The sequence below is a fragment of the Carcharodon carcharias genome, chromosome 8 (assembly GCF_017639515.1).
Source record: "Carcharodon carcharias isolate sCarCar2 chromosome 8, sCarCar2.pri, whole genome shotgun sequence".
Lineage (NCBI taxonomy): Eukaryota > Metazoa > Chordata > Chondrichthyes > Lamniformes > Lamnidae > Carcharodon > Carcharodon carcharias.
The window spans coordinates 168585094-168602171 of NC_054474.1; the positions used below are offsets into that span (position 1 = coordinate 168585094).

At 39.4% G+C, this 17078-nt stretch overlaps 1 protein-coding gene across 4 annotated transcripts in view; it reads left to right on the forward strand.

Moving 5' to 3' along the window:
- The window catches only part of mapkap1 (MAPK associated protein 1), a 244219-nt gene that overhangs the window by 139002 nt on the left and 88139 nt on the right, over positions 1-17078 (forward strand). For all 4 annotated transcript variants that reach the window (XM_041194304.1, XM_041194305.1, XM_041194306.1 and 1 more), the window contains one exon: positions 14759-14871. In XM_041194304.1, the coding sequence (XP_041050238.1) occupies positions 14759-14871 (113 nt within the window). The remainder of the gene's footprint in view (positions 1-14758; positions 14872-17078) is intronic.

Sequence of the window (17078 nt, forward strand, 5' to 3'; positions counted from 1 at the left end):
TAGGTCTAGTGGGTAGTTCCATTCTGAAGAACTCAATCAAGTACATGACTTATTTATCTTGGATCATACTTACCTGGTTAATTTTTTTGACGTATCAATTGATGTATAAGCAAAATACTGTGGATGCTGGAAATCAGAAATAAAACCAGAAACTGCTGGAAATACTCAGCAGGTATGGCAGCATCAGTGGAGAGAGAAACAAGTTGTTGTTTCAAGTCAAGTATGATTCTTCAGAACATTCTGAAGAAGAGTCATATTTCGCTCAATAATTTAACTCAGGTTCTCTCTTCACAAGTGCTGTTAGAACTGTTGAATATTTCCAGCCCTTTTCACTTTTATTTCGGATTTCAACTAATGTTGTGTTGTGGCATTATCTATGTACGAGGCTGAAAAAAATGCAAATAGTAATTAGTATACAATTATGGAGGATGTTAGATTAATGTGTTGAAGATTTCGAAATCTAATTGTGGAGAAAAACACTTTAGATCTTTGTCAACCAATAGTTATACATTGTTCAGCTAAGGATGCAATTTCCTCTTTTTTTACATTCTTCCAAATTTGTTTTTGGTGGCTTTAGTGCCTTTTTTCATCGTTCTATTTTCCTCCTGAGAGTTACCTTAGCAACTGATTTTAAATAAACCTAGCTCAGTTTTATTTATTTCTCCCAATAGAATCTATTTTCTCTTATCCCTAAACTGCCAGAACTGTGCACGTCATTTTATTTTAAATTAGCAGAGTGGGGAATAAAAATGAAGTGACAGAAATTGGCTACTTTAAGAATATAAGTGGGAAAGGAGGGGTTAAGTGAAATAACGTAAACATTTAAGTCAGACTGTTTTTGGGATACCATGTCAATAGGAAGTATTTCAGTCGAAGCCATTGGGAAAAATGTCGGTTAAATTTGTGCCAATTAAAACTATTACCCACTTCAGTTTATAAGCAAAGCTCAGCAGTTGTCAGCAAAAGTAGTTCTTGGTGTGTGTTTGACGCCTAGCTTAATGTGGTTGTCTGTGCAAGATGTTGGTTATCATGACTGGTAAATAATTGAGTTTGAATAGAGAGAGAGAGCCCTCATTATCCTCCACCTGTGCCCAGCTGGAGGGGAGGGTTGAGATAAAGCCATTAACTGTCCTTTACTGGCACCACAAAGAACTCAAATACATCTGTGTCTTATTTTCTTTTCTGGCACAATCAGTTGAGCAAGCTAAGCAGGCATGACCAAATTTGGCAACTTCTGTGGACTTTGGCAAAGTAATGTACAGTGTTTTAAGGAACAGTCTGAGGGCAGTTACTTTGGCTCCTGTATGCCATCATTAGTGTTCTGAGTGCTCTGTTTAAAGCTAGTCATTTTGCAGAGGGAAATGGGTTGAATAAAGTATAGATTTTCCTGGTGAAATGTGTTTTTCTACTTTCATCTTATTATTTAAAACTGCTTGTTATAACCACATTTTCCATAGCAATTGCAATGCTGACTGGAAGTGGCATTGATTCTTTAATATACCCCTAGGAGCGTGAGCAGAGTTAGCTTCAAATACCATAGAAATAGGTAATTGTTGTAATTAGATTGTATTTCTGTTAACTTAAAACTTAATAGGATCACTTTTAAGTCGAAATAAAGTTCACATTTGTACTTTTGGCCAAAAATAAAATGTTAGGCTTTTGATACCTGCATGTCGAAGATTGAAAATGTATTTGGCATTGATCAGAGCAAGAATATATAGCCCATATTTGTTCCCATGAATAGTTTATATGACGAAAATGATCCCAGTAATTTTTGAAGACTAATAAAAAGATATAAATTTAGTTTGCCTGTATTCTTAATATAGCCTTTGTATAATGTGTATGAAAAGCAATGTAATTTAGTGATTAATATCTAATGAAGTTGATTAGTGATGCACTATATCTGTAAACTAATGTATATTCTTGAATAACGTCCAACAAGACTCTAAATCCAAGATCAAAACAGAAAATTCTGAAGAGTAAAGGCTGAAATACACAACAGATTAGTCAGCATTTGAAGAGAAACATAGTTTAAATGTTCCGATAAAAGGTAAAATCAAAAATATTAGTCTTTTTTTTTCTCTTCCAGATGCTACCCAGCCCGTTATAGATTTCCAGCATTTCCTTTTTAAATTCATCATCTTGGTGGTTCCACCTGTCATTACTGTGTTGATGAGCATCACGTTTATTTGGCTCTTGTCCATTGTTCATTCTGATTTTCAAATAACTTAATGGCTGGTAGCAGATGTGCGATGTACTAGTGGAAGGCAAGCTTATGGTTTTTCCCACTAGTAAGTCACTTCTAGAACAGCTCACTAATGAATGGGCATCCTATGAATGCTTTTAGTTAATGTGGGAGTGGGTAGGCTGTTTGCCTTTGAGGTGGCAATGGCTACAAGGTGGAAGATTGGAACTGAATTAACTCTGTCTGGCAGACTGATCTGATAGCTTCACCAGGCACAACCTCATTACTCGAGGACTGTATTTATGATTGATCTGCTAGTTTAGCTTATTAAGGTGACCAGGATGGTAAGCATGTTACTTGGGCTGAGATCTTTCCCACTTTATTACAAGCCAATGCTCTAGTGAGTATGGTTGATCCTGCCTGGAAAACCAGCCAAAAGCTTACCAATGTTCTGTATGCTTTTAGCTGGTTGGGGATTCCTAAACCTTGATACTTGCCAACTTGAACCTGGTTAAGTTGCCTGTCACTGTGGTAAAGGGTGTGTATGCATCATATTGAACATAGAAAAATTGTACCTGCGTAGGTTCTCTCTGTGCCAGAATTTGTGCTCGCTGTTACTTATGGTCAATTAGTACAGCAGCTTCAGTCAAGGAGCCGCTGTTAAATGTGAATAACCAAAGTTGTTGCCTGAATTGATTTGCTTCTCAAAAATGATATCTTGCCCTTAGGCCTCTCCGCTTTTGTTTTAGGAATTTTCTATATGAGCCCATTAATTGCCTATTGAACTTGCCACAGAAAGATAGTTCATGTCATTACACATGTAACTACCCTTTGAACAACGCACATGTTGATAACCGTCAATCAACTTCTCTAGCACTGAAAATTAAGTATTAGAAGTGGGGAATCCCATTCCTTCAGGCTTTGAGCTTTTTGGTGAGATTTTAGAAGCGTCAAACTTTTAATGTAAAAATAGTTTTCTTCTCTCTCTCTCTCTCAATCCAATCTTTTGTTCCCTCTTTATTTCTCTTTCTGAATGAGATTTAACCTTGAATTAATTTCCTTAAATTTACCCTCCTCATCATTCCTTCCTGCACTAATCTCTCAATCTTTAAATTTCGCTGTTTGCCCTGTCACTCAGCCTCTGCACTGAACAACTCCTCATCCTCAGTGATTTCAACCTCCACTTCAAATCATCATGCTGTCTTCTCTGAGTTCACATCCTTCTTTTTTCATCTTTCTTTCTGTCTATTTAAATGCCCCAACCTATATTCACAGCCATCTCTTGACCTCCACACTCATCAAACTATATTCTCGTTAGACGGCAGATTAATAAAGGAAAAAACTCTCATTTGTATAATGCCTATAATGTCCTAAAGCACTTCAGAGTCAATGGTGTGTAGAAGTCACTACAAATATGGCAGCAAGCTCCCATAAGGAAAAAAGAGATAAACGGGAATTGAGTGGGTACTTGAGTGAAAGTTTCGCAACCTTGTTCTGTTGATTTTTAAAGTTCCTTTTGGTTGCACTTCTGTTTCAATCCCCACTTCACTTCCAAATGGTAAATGATTCAAAGATTCTGTGTTCCAAGATGCTAAACAAGCTTCATTACATCTGCAGTAAACAAAACATGGGATTTAATTTTATAAGTTGTTCAGTTTTGTAATGATTTTAAGAAAACAAATAAAGCAGGTATTTGAAGTTTATAGTTTGACAGATTACCATTTACTATTGTACATTTAATTTACATAATTTACAGTTAATTTGGACAGATGGTGGCATATTTTCTGCTTTTTAATGACAACAGCATTGAAACCTTTCATGTTTTCTTTCATAATCACAACTTTTTGCTGTTGCATTTTGTGGCAATTTCCTTGAATGTTATTTTCATTTTACTCCAATAAACCCTGCCACCCTGGATCTGCTGCTGAAGCTGTAGAGGAAGATGGAGAGCACAGTTACCTCAGAATGATCACTATCATTAACATTCACGGGTGGTTCACTTATCATTTCTGACTGCAGAGACATGGCAGCCTTTATGAAACGTCTGCAGGTGTAGCAAGATGATACATATAACATTGTGCCACAATGGATTTATGTATTCGGTTACAAAAGAAAAGTCTAATGAAAAAATACAGAAGGTAATTCTTTATTCCCGCACCATACAATTTGTCAGTAATGCCCTTAGAAGATAAGCAGTGTTTTTTTTTGCCTATTTTAGTCCTGTCTCCTGGAAGCTTTTAACTGGGGTCGCATCTTTTGGTGTGGGATTTACTGGTGTGTCCAGGCTGTCCTTCAAGATCAGGAAAACACATATATCTAATAAACCTGAGAATTATTTTCAGAAATCAAAAAAAAATTAATGAATGGGTGCGCAGGATTGATATTGTACAGAAGGCCCACATCAACATCCAAAACGATGTGACCACCCTTATACAGCCCCACACATGAAAACAAGTAATGTAAATCTGTGAAGATGAAACATCATTTAAATATTCAAGTCAGCTGTCAGAAATGTTGCTTACTGTAGAAAAGTTACCGACGGTGAATATTTCTTCTCCTGAGGTCAGTTGCATAGATCCACTGATGGGGATCCCATCAACGTTCTGCCAGAGTTTAAATCAGGACCTCAGTTAGGTATTGAAATAGGATTTCACTCTATGGGTGAAACCTGCCTGTTTGCATTTGAGCATATAAACCTAGGTTGATGCTGCAGCGCAACATTGTAAGAATGATGATGCACTGTCTATTTCAGTCAAGCCACATTTGTCTGTTTCAGTGCTTCAGATGGTATTGAAAGGTTACTTGACCCTATTCAAAGAAAATAAGCAAGTTTTCTTGGTGCGCCCATCAACATTCCTTCCTTAATTACTACCAAAATCAAATGGTTCACCTCATTGTTTTATGTAGGATGTTGCTGTGCCAAGAAAGTCCAGCACATTTACTCCCAAGTTGCTGCATTTCAAAGTAATTCTGTGCATCTGAGAGATTTGATGTTACTTAAATATAAAAACAAATGCCCATATACATTTGCCGTACTCTGAATTTAGGTTAAATTCCAAACCCATTGTTTACTCCCCTTTCTTCCATGCTATCAGTGATGTGCCAACTGCAGCTGTTGATGTTTGCTTAGTCTCTTTTCATAGCAACATGGCTGAAATCAGAAGCTTTCAGACTTTAACCCATCTCCTTTTGTTTTGTGAACAGCATGTTAGGATTCCAAGGCACTGTACCCGAGTTCTGTGTATTCTGTTTATAGAAACAGATATATTTGTATGCCAGTGCAACTTGAATAAACTGTTATTTCTATCATGAGAGAAACCACATGGGTCTTCAATCATTGTGAAATAACTTCTGCAATCATCTGTAATCAGTTGCAACCCAACCTGTGATCATCTGTGCATGTATTATAAGTATTAATGCAAGTAGCCTTGAATAATAGGATCATGACAAATATTCAGTGCAAAAGCCTTGATGCTGAAAATGTTCCTGTCATCCAATGTTGCTAGTCAGTTGGCAGGAAGTATTTGCAATTAGGGATGTTATAATCCATAAAATGATGACGAGGACCAGTAAGTAATCAAATTAAGGGGTTCTGATGACCTCATAATCTCAGAGAACAAAGCTTTTGTCAAAAGTGTTACTTATCTGAACCTTATGTTTGGATTAGTGCCTCATTTTCACTAGCAGATATCAGATATCTATGTAATGAAAAAGTAAGAAAGTAACATTCACCAGCTGAAGCATTGTTTTATTTGTAAAAATTATTTTCTGCCTTGTTGCGGCAGTGTTATTATTTCCAGAGATTACCTCATGTAAGTTTGAAATACAACTTTTTAAGCAAAGGACATGGTAAGTTATCTGACACCATTGCTTGGAAGATATATTAGATGTGGCAGGAAATGCATCTTATTTTGCTTGCCAGGGTGGTGATAGGGGGTTTGCACAATTGTTCAGATAGACTAGAGGAAAATTAGCTGTCAATTACTATATATTCTCATATTACAGCACAGAATAGTTTTTTCATTAGTGATTGTGAATTGTTATGGAAAGGGTTGTATGAAAATGGTTGTTGATTAGTGCAAAAACTTATATTTTTGCAGTTCTGTTTACCTCATAAGATGTATTATATCTCTTTACATGCCCTCTTAACTTTGTTTGCTGGTTTCTTGAGTTTTAGGATAGTATGGTTTTTGATTTTAACTGACAATGTAAAAAGCTGAAGCTTTATCACCTGTATGACTTAGATTGGCCTGACCATTCAAATCTGCAGCTTTTGTATGTAGGTGGCAGAGTTATATAATGGAACTTACTGTGGTGTTTAAAAATAATTAGTGGTTGCTCCAGATTTTGTTTCCATTTCCTGTTTCAAGATTTTAAAAAAATTATTTGTACTAAATTGATTGTAGTTTTGAATTCTGCACTGCTAATGTAGAGCGAAGTTTAAAAATAAATGTCTCCACATGCCTGTGGAAAGGAGAGTTCTGATGGTGGTTTGGCTTGTAAACCTGTCTGCAATGAGCAGTCTGGGATCAGCTCCAGATCTTGATGTAAATGATGGCTGTGGTGTAGCATACATTCAGTGACAGAGTGTAATGTATGATTAGTTTGACAGTTCTCAGCTGGCTGCTTGGTGGGAAGGATTTGACCATGGTAAACTAGCCCAACAGATTGGCAAAATAAGAGGATCCCTTTGCTAGCGCTCAGCAAGCTGAGTGTGAATGTGCTGTTCACTCAGAGTTTCTCCTGTTGGTTTAATATGGTGATGGTATATTGTTCAGATTCTGTCATGAAGCTTGCAGCATTGTTGGCTAGGGTTCCACCTTGTGGGCGTTGCTGATGCTTGAATTTGAAAAGCCCGCCAGGAATTAGCACCAGAATGAAGAAGAGGGAAAAGGAAGTTTAAAAATCCAAAGACTGTTGGTTCTCTCAAATGTTAACCATTCAAAGTAATTCCCATCTTCTCCAACTTTACAGTGTGTTTTAAATTGGGACCAAAAATGCAAAATGATGAACGGACACATTTTTTTTTCTTCCAGTTGTTACATCTCAATCTTTTTGAAGTTTTACTTTTTCCTTTGGATTATTAACAATGATGTGTTGGATAGAGGGTGAGGATTCATAATACCTGCAGGCAGCAACAACAATAGTTTACAAATTCCTTTTGTTTTACTTCACTGATCACAATTATCAAATTCAACAGTTATTTGCAGTCAGCAAATTATTTGCCATAAGGCAGAGCAAGAAGACATCAGAATTTCAAAATGCTGATGGTGCATCCAGAAACCTACTTTGTATACAATTCATGTTAGTAGTTTAGAGTGGAGTGATAGGATTTATTCTCAAATTGAAGAGTACCTTCCAGGTCAGATGCATCTTCCAGTTGAGTGAAATGAATTTGGCATTTTGTTGTTTGTATTCTGCGTTTTGTTTGTGCAGCATTTGATTTAAAGTAAAGATTATATTGAACTGGATTTTGCAATGGGAGGGGGTGCTGTTTGTTGGTGGTGAACTGTCAGCGCTCACTGTCATTACCCCTCCGAAACTGACCACTAATTAAGCATATTGGGCATGTGTAGATTTGTGCAGAAGCTCTGAAGTTACAGCCTGTCACTCAGGGTTCCGACACAGGCTGCGCTGGCCACCGCTGAAATTGGCACGAATTTCAACTTTTTAGCCCCCACTTTGAAGTTCGTAGCCCCCTTTTTTAAAAAAAAAGCTACACCTTTTCAGTCAGTGTAATTGTTTTTTTATTGACCATATGATTGACAAAATTTGCTGAACAAAAGAACTGACCTTGCAAAAATAACTTTATAATTATGGACTGCCGTTACATGAAATAACCAGTAGATTTGTAAAGCTAAATTTTTTAATGTTTTAAAAAAGCTTTTTCAGAATATTTTAGCTTCAACCTTCACCCCATGTATACGTAGATATATAAGTCGACCTTTGAACCCCGAAAAGCCGCTCCATAAATGGGGGTCAACCTATTCGCTGAGTATAAAAGTGTGTGGATGGTCACTTCTTTGTCATTTGCCACATGTGTTCTGCTCTGTGTGTGCATGTCTTAAATTCCCACATATTTTTGTAACGCAGCCTGTATCACCTGCTCGAGCCCTTGCACCCAGTTATGAGGTACAAATAAGTAAAGCATCCATTTATGGGGTGAAAAATTGAAACTGCCCTACAAATGAGTGTAGCGTGCCGTGGCTGAAAATGGGATGCACTTGTACAGCGATTTTTGGGGCCAAAAAAATTGTGCTACTAATATGCCACTTTCTAGGTATTTCTCAATCTTTAATTTATCTCATGTAAAACATTTTTATAAGTGATTTTATTTTGGTGCTTTTATTATTTCCTGTTTGGGAAAATCCTTTAATGTGACCTCCCTGCTGCTCATGTGGTGAGTGCCCAGTAGCAAATGCTGCAGTCAGTTGCTTTGCAGCGATAGCGGTGAAATTCACGCCGTAGAGATTGCCAGATCTCAGTGAAACCTACTTCTTGGTAAGTGTGAGTGCCTTTACTTTGCTGCTGACTGCAAAATCTGTCCCATTATTGATTAAAATTCTACAATTGCAGTCTTTTCCCTCCCCAACCCAAAAGAGGGATTTATGCTGAAACATACTTTGGATTAAAATATATTGTATGGCTATTTTGTAAATGACTTGGATAGAGATAATTTTGGGCTGTGGTAGGGTGTGATATATGCTCAGAACCTTTGAAAATGAGGCACACTATTAATAGAGTCCAGAGGGAGCTCTAACTTATATATACTTCACACTCTGTTCTTCTTTGAGTAGTGTCATGGGACTTTTTTACATTCACCTGAAGAGGGAGATGGTGCCTCAGTTTAATATCTTATCCAAATGTCATCACCTCCAAAAGTGCAGTACTCCCTCAGAGCTGCCCTGAAATGTAGCCTAGATCATGCTCAAATCCTGGAGTAGGGCTTGAATCCACAACCTAACTCGGAAGCAAGCCATGTCTGACAGTTAACTTGCAAGCTTAATCTTTCTTTTCTTGCACCTATGGGCAGTGTTTCTGGATTGTAAATCGGAACAAAAACATCAAAGACATAATGGACATACAAATTTAAAATTGTACATTATTATTCATGTAACCCTATAGACAAAAGTTGCCAACAATATCTTGAATAACAAAAAACAAAAAACTGCGGATGCTGGAAATCCAAAACAAAAACAGAATTACCTGGAAAAACTCAGCAGGTCTGGCAGCATCGGCGGAGAAGAAAAGAGTTGACGTTTCGAGTCCTCATGTTCTGTCGAAGGGTCATGAGGACTCGAAACGTCAACCCTTTTCTTCTCCGCCGATGCTGCCAGACCTGCTGAATATCTTGAATAAGCAGTTCTTCCATACCTCCCCCCCAACACACAATAAAACTTTTTGAACTGACATTCCAATAAATCTGTTTAACTAACTTGCTGGAATTTTTTGAAAAGGTAACAGAGGGTTGATGAAGGCAGTGCTGTTGATGTGGTGTACATGCGCTTCTAAAAGGCATTTGATACAGTGCCACACAACAGACTTGTGAGCAAAGTTAAAGTTCGTGGAATAAAATGGGCAGTAATAATGTGGATGTGAAATTGGCTGAGTGACAGGAAACAGCAACTAGTGGTTAATGAATGTTTCTCGGGCTGGAGGAAGGTTTGTAGTGGAGTTCCCCAGGGTTAATGTTGGTACCCTTGCTTTTCCTGGTATGTGTTAATGACCTAAGCTTTGGTGTACAGGGAACAATTTCTAAGTTTGTTGATGATACTAAACTTGGAAGCATTGTGAAATGTGAGGACTATAGTGTTGAACTTCAAAAGGACATAGACAAGTTGGTGGAATGGGCAGACAGGTGGCAGATGAATTTCAATGCAGAGAACTGTGAAGTGATTCATTTTGGTAGGAAGAACATGGAGAGAGAATATAAATTAAAGGGTACAATTCGAAAAAGGGTGCAGGAGCAGAGGGACCTGGGTGTATATATGCATGTCATTGAAAAGGTGGCAGGACAGGTTGAGAGAACGGTTAGTAAAGCATACAGTACCTAGGCTTTATTAATAGGGGCATGGAGTACAAGAACAAGGAGGTTATGTTCTACATGTATAAGACACTAGTTTGGCCTCAGCTGGAGTACTGGGTGCAGTTCTGGGCGCCACACTTTGGGAAGATGTGAGTGCAATGGAGAGTCTACAGAATTGATTCAGGAGAATGGTTCCAGAACTGAGGAACTTCAGTTATGAAGATAAATTGGAGAAAAGTTAGCACTGTTTTTCTTGGAGAAAAGAAGGCTGAGAGGGGATTTGATAGAAGTATTCAAAATCGTGAGGGGTCTGGACAGAATAGATAGGGACAAACTGATTCCACTCATGAAAGGGTCAAGAATGAGAGGGCATAGATTTAAAGTAGTTGACAAAAGAAGCAAAAGCGATATGAGCAGCAGGTGGTTAAGGTCTGGAATGAACTGGCTGAGAGTGGTGGAGGCCGGTTCAACCGAAGCATTCAAAAGATAATCAGACTGATATCTGAAAAGAATGTGCAGGGTTACGGAGAGAAGGTAGCAGAATGGCCCTTGGGAATTGTTTATTTGGAGAGCCAGTGCAGATACGATGGGTCGAATAGCCTTCTGTGCTGCTGTATGAATCCACAAAGCAAAACAGTTTGGATTTTTAAAATTCTTCCTTGCAACTTACCAGTGATTGAGGATTATTGTCAAGTTGCTGCATTTCTAAGAATGTGGATTTGTAAGTTTAGTATTTAACTAAGGGATTCTTCGCATAATCTTCAAATGAGTTTCAAATGTATTCATATCTAAAGCAAAATATTGTTGCAATCTTAAGTAGGTTTCAAGAACAGCTGACCTGACAAATTTACTGTCGTCTTCACTTCATTCTGTTTAAATTCCGAGGTGGAGGGCAGGAGTGGAATTCGTAGCAAAAAAAAGTAGCTGACAGCTGCACAAATCATGACACAACAAATGATTGCTGTTTCAGCTCTCCAAAATGTAGAGCAGGTTTTTGACACCAATTTAAAATGGAATATTGCAATCTAATAGTTCAGTAGTGACTTGCCAATTTGTCTTAGTATTGTGCAAATAACCTGATGCAATTTTTGACTCTTAATGTCTATTATACTTGTCTGATGATATGCTACTCCATATAGATCTAAAATTCAAATAAGTCTCTAAATTTCTGACAATTTTATTGTCAGTATCTGTCCGACACTTCCTCCTAACTCCCCCTGGTCCATGCCCCCACTGTTGAGCATCAAGCCATTGTATCCAAGATTGCCATTGACCTCTTATCTGGAAATCTTCCCTCCACAGCCTCCAACCTTGAACAGCCTGCTTCTACCTCCTTCCCAAAATCCAGAAACAGGACTGTCCCTGGTCGACTCAATTGTTTCAGGCAGTTCCTGCTGCATTGAACTTATTTCTTCCAATGTCTAAACCTCTTTTTCCTTTCTGTCCAGTCTCTTCCCACCCATGTCCATGACTCTTCCAATGCCACATGTCACTTCAACAATTTCCAGTTTCCTGGCCCTAACCATGTCCTCTACACCATGGGCACCCAATCCCTCTACACCTCCAGCCCCCACCAGGAGGGTCGGAGAGCTTGCTGCTCCTTCCCCAAAAGAGAGCCCAACCAGTCCCCATCCACTACCACCACCCCCCTCCTGACTAGACTTGTTATCACATTGACCTGCTTCTCCTTCCACTCCACTCGTTTCCTCCAAATAAAAGATGCTGCTATGGATACTGTCATGTCTCTTTATCATGCTTGCCTTTTTATGGGACATGTGGAACATTTCTTCTTCCAGTCCTACACAGAGCCGCTCCCTCGCTTGTTTTTCAGCACATTGTTGACTATCGGTGTTGCTTCCTGTTCTCACTTTGAACTGGAAAATATCATTGACTTTATTTCCAATTTCCACCCTTCTCTTATCTTCACCTGGCCCATCTCTGACTCTTCCCTTCCCTCCTTTGACATTTCTGCCTCCCTTTCTGGAGATAGGTTATTCACTAGAAGCCCTCAGACTTGCACAGCTCCCTTGACTACATTTCCTCACATCCCTTTTCCTTTAAGTACTCTATTACGTTTTCACAGTTTCTTTGTCTCTGTTGCATCTGTTCAGATGAAACAACCTTCCATACTAGTCCCATATGTCTTTTTTCCCCTCAACTGAGGATTCCCCTCAGCATGGTTGACGACCATGTCTGATCAAACCCCTTCCCCTCCTTCCCAGAACTATGACAGGGTTTCCCTTGTCCTCACCTTGCGCTTCACCAGCCTCCGTAATCGTCGGATCATCTTCCACCATTTCTGCCACCTCCAACATGATGCCACCGCCAAACCCATCTTCCTTTGTCCTCCACTTTCAGCATTCTGAAGGGACTCATCCCATCACAATACCCTGATCCACTTCTCGTCAGCCCCAACAACTGGTCCTTTTCCCTAAGGCACCTTCCATTCAAGTGCAGGAGAAGCAACACCTAACATTTTGCCACCTCCTTTTCACCATCTAAGGCTGTAAACACTCCTTCCAAATTAAACAGTGATTTACTTGTACTGCTTTCAAGTTAATGTACAGTATTTGCTGCCCACAATGTGGCCTCTACATAGGGGAGACCAAATGCAGACAGGTGATCACTTTGCAGAACATCTCTGTTCAGTCCACAAGCATGACCCTGAGCTTCCTGTCACTTGTCATTTCAATTCTCCACCTTGCTCCCACTTGGATCTTTCTGCTACAGTATTCCAAGGAAGCTCAACTCGAGCGCAAGAACAGCACTTTATCTTTCCACCAGGCACACTGCGGCCTTCTGGACACAGCATTGAGTTCAGCAGCTTGAGGTCACAACCTCTGCCTCCATTTCATTTATTTATATTTTTGCTGGCTCTCTCTTTTTCTCGCTTCTTTCTTTACTCTTCCAACTTTGCATCAGACAGCTGCTATCCAGCCATTCACATCTCATCCAGACATATCTTCTTTCTTTACTTTACCCATTACCACTCCTTCTGGGTTTTGTACAAGAAACCTTGGACCAAATCTTCCATGATCCAGAGTGACGAAATCTGGATTTAAGTCTGTGTTGCGTATCAGGATCCTGCAGAAGTCCTGACACACGGACATTAGTTGGAGTTGCCTGGGAAGTTTAGACTTTCGATGGGCTGACTTGCGTTCCCCCGGACACTACATGAAGTACACTGGTTTCAGTGTCAGAGACTTGGGCTAGATACGTAGAATTTAGCTGGATAACTACCCTGGAAATGTTACGGAGTTTGATCTCTAGTGTAACTTAGCGATTAGCCAATGTAACTGAACTGAGCACCACAACCGAAGACCCCTCTTTCCCAAACCCCCCATTAACCTTCTCAACCCAACTCTGTCCCATCACCACCCCACCCTGATTATCTCTCCCACCCCCATTCCAGTTATCTCCACCCCCATTCCAACTGCACCCACCCTCCTAAACCGACTGCTGGTCCTCATCCCATCACGCACCTGCCCTCCCACCTGCTTGTTCACCCATTCACTCAGTCACCTACTTACTACCCCACCCTCACCCAGTGAAAGACTTGAGACCTTTTAAAAACCTACCTGAATGCTGCAAACTAATGTTGTAAAAAGGAGACATATCCTCTCTTCGCCTGTCTTCACCTGCGCTCATTGGTGTTCCCCTTGAAAGGCTGTTCTGGTCCATTGCTGCTGCAACCGGGATTGGAAGCCCTGGTTGAAAAAGCACAAAAAGATCGAGGTGCAGGAAACTTCATAAACCATGGCAGCGCTGATCAGAAGACCTGAGCCTTTTTGTCATTTATCTCCTCTGCCCACTGTCCTATCACAGACCCTCCCCTCTGTTCTTTCTTTCCACACCCCCCCTTTCTCTTGCTGAAAACCTATTACGTTTCTATTTTTCTGGAGTTCTGATGAAGGGTTATTGACCTGGAATGTTAAGTCTGTTTCACCCTGCAGATGCTGCCCGTCCTGCTGAGCATTTTCAGCGCTTTTTGTTTTGTTTCGGATTTCCAGCATCTGCAATATTTTGCTTTTGTATCGGCTTGCTTGTCAATTTTTAAAAATTCATTTATGGGATGTGGGCGTCGCTGGCTAGGTCAGCATTCATTGCCAATTCCTTGCTATATTTCCACAAGAGGTAACTGAGTGACCATTGTATCTTGCTCTTTCTGGTAAACTCGCAGAATATTTTTTCTTTGTCTTTTTTAATGCCATAACTTCAAATGGTGCATTAAATTGTCATTACAGGCTTTTCCAAACTGAATTTGTTACTTTAGAACAGAATTTTTCATTTGTTCTAAATCCTGCTGTTTGTGAGTCTGTATTACCTGTCTCAGTCTAAACACTGTCTGGTGTGATTAAAAGCTATTCAATTAATTCTAATTCTAATATCTGCTTTAATCAATGTGTTCTGTATTAAAACAGGTAATGTGGTTTGTTCAGGTGAAGATGTTGTAGTATAATCAATATGATCTAGAAATGAATAAACATAGAGTTCCAAATGTTCTTACACTGACTTACAATGGGTGTATTTTTCCTCTCTTATTGCAGTAATGCACCACAGAGTGGATTTTCTCTTATTCAAGTTGACAGTATGAATGTCACCATGAAGGAGATTCTGCAGAAGGCTCTGAAAAGGAGAAAAGGTTCACAAAAGGCTGCAGGTAAAAATGAGAAGCCAGGAATTTTCAAGTAACTTGAGTTGAGCATTGAGTTATGCACAATGTTGTGATATACTGCACATTGATGTAAAGTGACTGGTGGCTCTTGCAGATGCGCTTTTACAATTGCATGATATTCTTGGTACATTTGGATCCTTAAACTTTACATTGTTAAACCTAGTTTTCCCATTTTTAACATTTAGATTGCTTAGAGGATCAGAGAAACTTTTGTTCACCAAGCTATCCGGACTTATACTTTTTTATCCAGTGCACTGATGCGGAAAGTGTGTGATCCAGAGTTATCAGAAATATTATCTCTAAGCTACAAAGCAAAATAGGAAAATCAAAAGCAGCTCACATCACATAGTATTGATGCAATTTTATATTAGCGTAAAAAATCACGTTACTCCTGCTCACCATTGTTTTTCCCTCCTTACTTAAGCTTCACCATTTTTATTTTGGTCCATTTTACTTTTCTTTTATTTTCTAGCCATTTCTCCTGTTTTAGCACTTAATGCTTTGTTTCTTTCCCCCTTGTTTTCTGTGCTCCCAGCATCTGTTTTCAAGTTAGGAGCAACTTATTGGAAAAACACTACCCCATGGTTTGCTGAATCCAGAAGCTGGTTATTCAGATGGCCAAAGTCTGAAGATTACCATTTGTGTCAAACAGTAACAGGCTGGCCAAGGATGAATCTTGCCACTGACGACCCTAGAAAGAAAAGTGCATTGGATGAGTGAACTTTATGGTTTGCTTCACTATGACTTTTTCATTTTTTCAATATTAAAAAGGCCGAAGATCAATTTGCAAATATACCATGAACAAAAATGTCAGAGCGATTGCTGTAGATTTGGTGCAAGGGAATTCTATTCTTGAATACAATTTCAAACCATTTGTTTTATTAAAGTAGATGTACCTGAAGCTTCATAGGAACAACACAAGCACATTTCTGAGAGAACTAATTTTTTTAGGGGAAACTAATTATTTATGCTTCTGATTCCTCATGGTTTTCCATACATGAAAGATCACTCAAGACTTTATAACATTATTCTCTTTTGATGTCTGCCCTTGGCCCCTCCTATTTCTCATCTACATGCTGTCCACCTCCCCTCTTCTGATGACACCCAGCTCCAGCTCACCACCTCTCAACTTCTCCACTGCCTCTGATATATCAGACTGCTTGCCTGGCGTCCAGGAGTGATGAACAGAAATTTCCTCGCACTAAACATTGGGAAGACTGTGAAGCCTCGACTATCTTCATTCCCTGCCTCAAGCTCTGTTTCCTGGCCACCCACTCGATGGCAACTGTTTGAGGTTGAGCCGAACAGTTCACAATTTAGGCCTTGTATTTGACCCTGAGGTGAGCTTCCGACCACACATTGTGCCATTACTAAGACCACCTATTCCCACCTCCGTAACATCACCCAATTCCATTTGTGCCTCATCTCATTCAGTGCTGAAACTTATCCATGGCTTTGTTCCCTCTAGTTTAGACTATTCTAAGACACTCTTATCCAGCCTCCCAGCTTCAGTTGCCCCCACACCACCACCTCCTGCCCCACAATTATCTTGAGTTCATCCAAAACTCTGCTACCCATATCCTAATGTGCATCAAATCCCATTCGCCCATCATAACCCCTGTACTTGCTGACCTACATTGACTCCTTGATAAGCCAAGTCTTGATTTTAAAACTCAACGTTCTTGTTTTTAAGTCCCTCAATGGCCTAACCCCCTCCAGCCCTACAATCCTCTGAGGTATCCATGCTCCACCAATTTTAATCAGTCCACTATGCCTTCAGCTGCCAAGAACCAAAGCTGTGGAATTCCCACCCTCAGCTTCTGTACCTCTCTTTTTCTCCATTAGTATGCTCCTTAAAACCTACTTCATTGCTCAAGTTTGTGATCATCCTTGCCCTAATATCCCCTTATTTGGCTTTCTTATGCTGTTCTAAAGCACCTTAGACTGTTTTATCACATTAAATTCATTATATAAATGCAAGGTTTTGTTGTTGAATGTCGGCAAACTAGTCAACCACGAGGCATCACAACTACAGCAACAACGACTTTCATTTATATAATGCTTTTAATGTAGTAAAATGACTCATGGTACATCACATGACAAAAAAACACACAAGAAAATACTAAGATGAGTGAATAAAAGCTTGGTCAAAGAGGTGGGTTCAAAGGAGGACCTTCAAAGCAGGTGAAAGA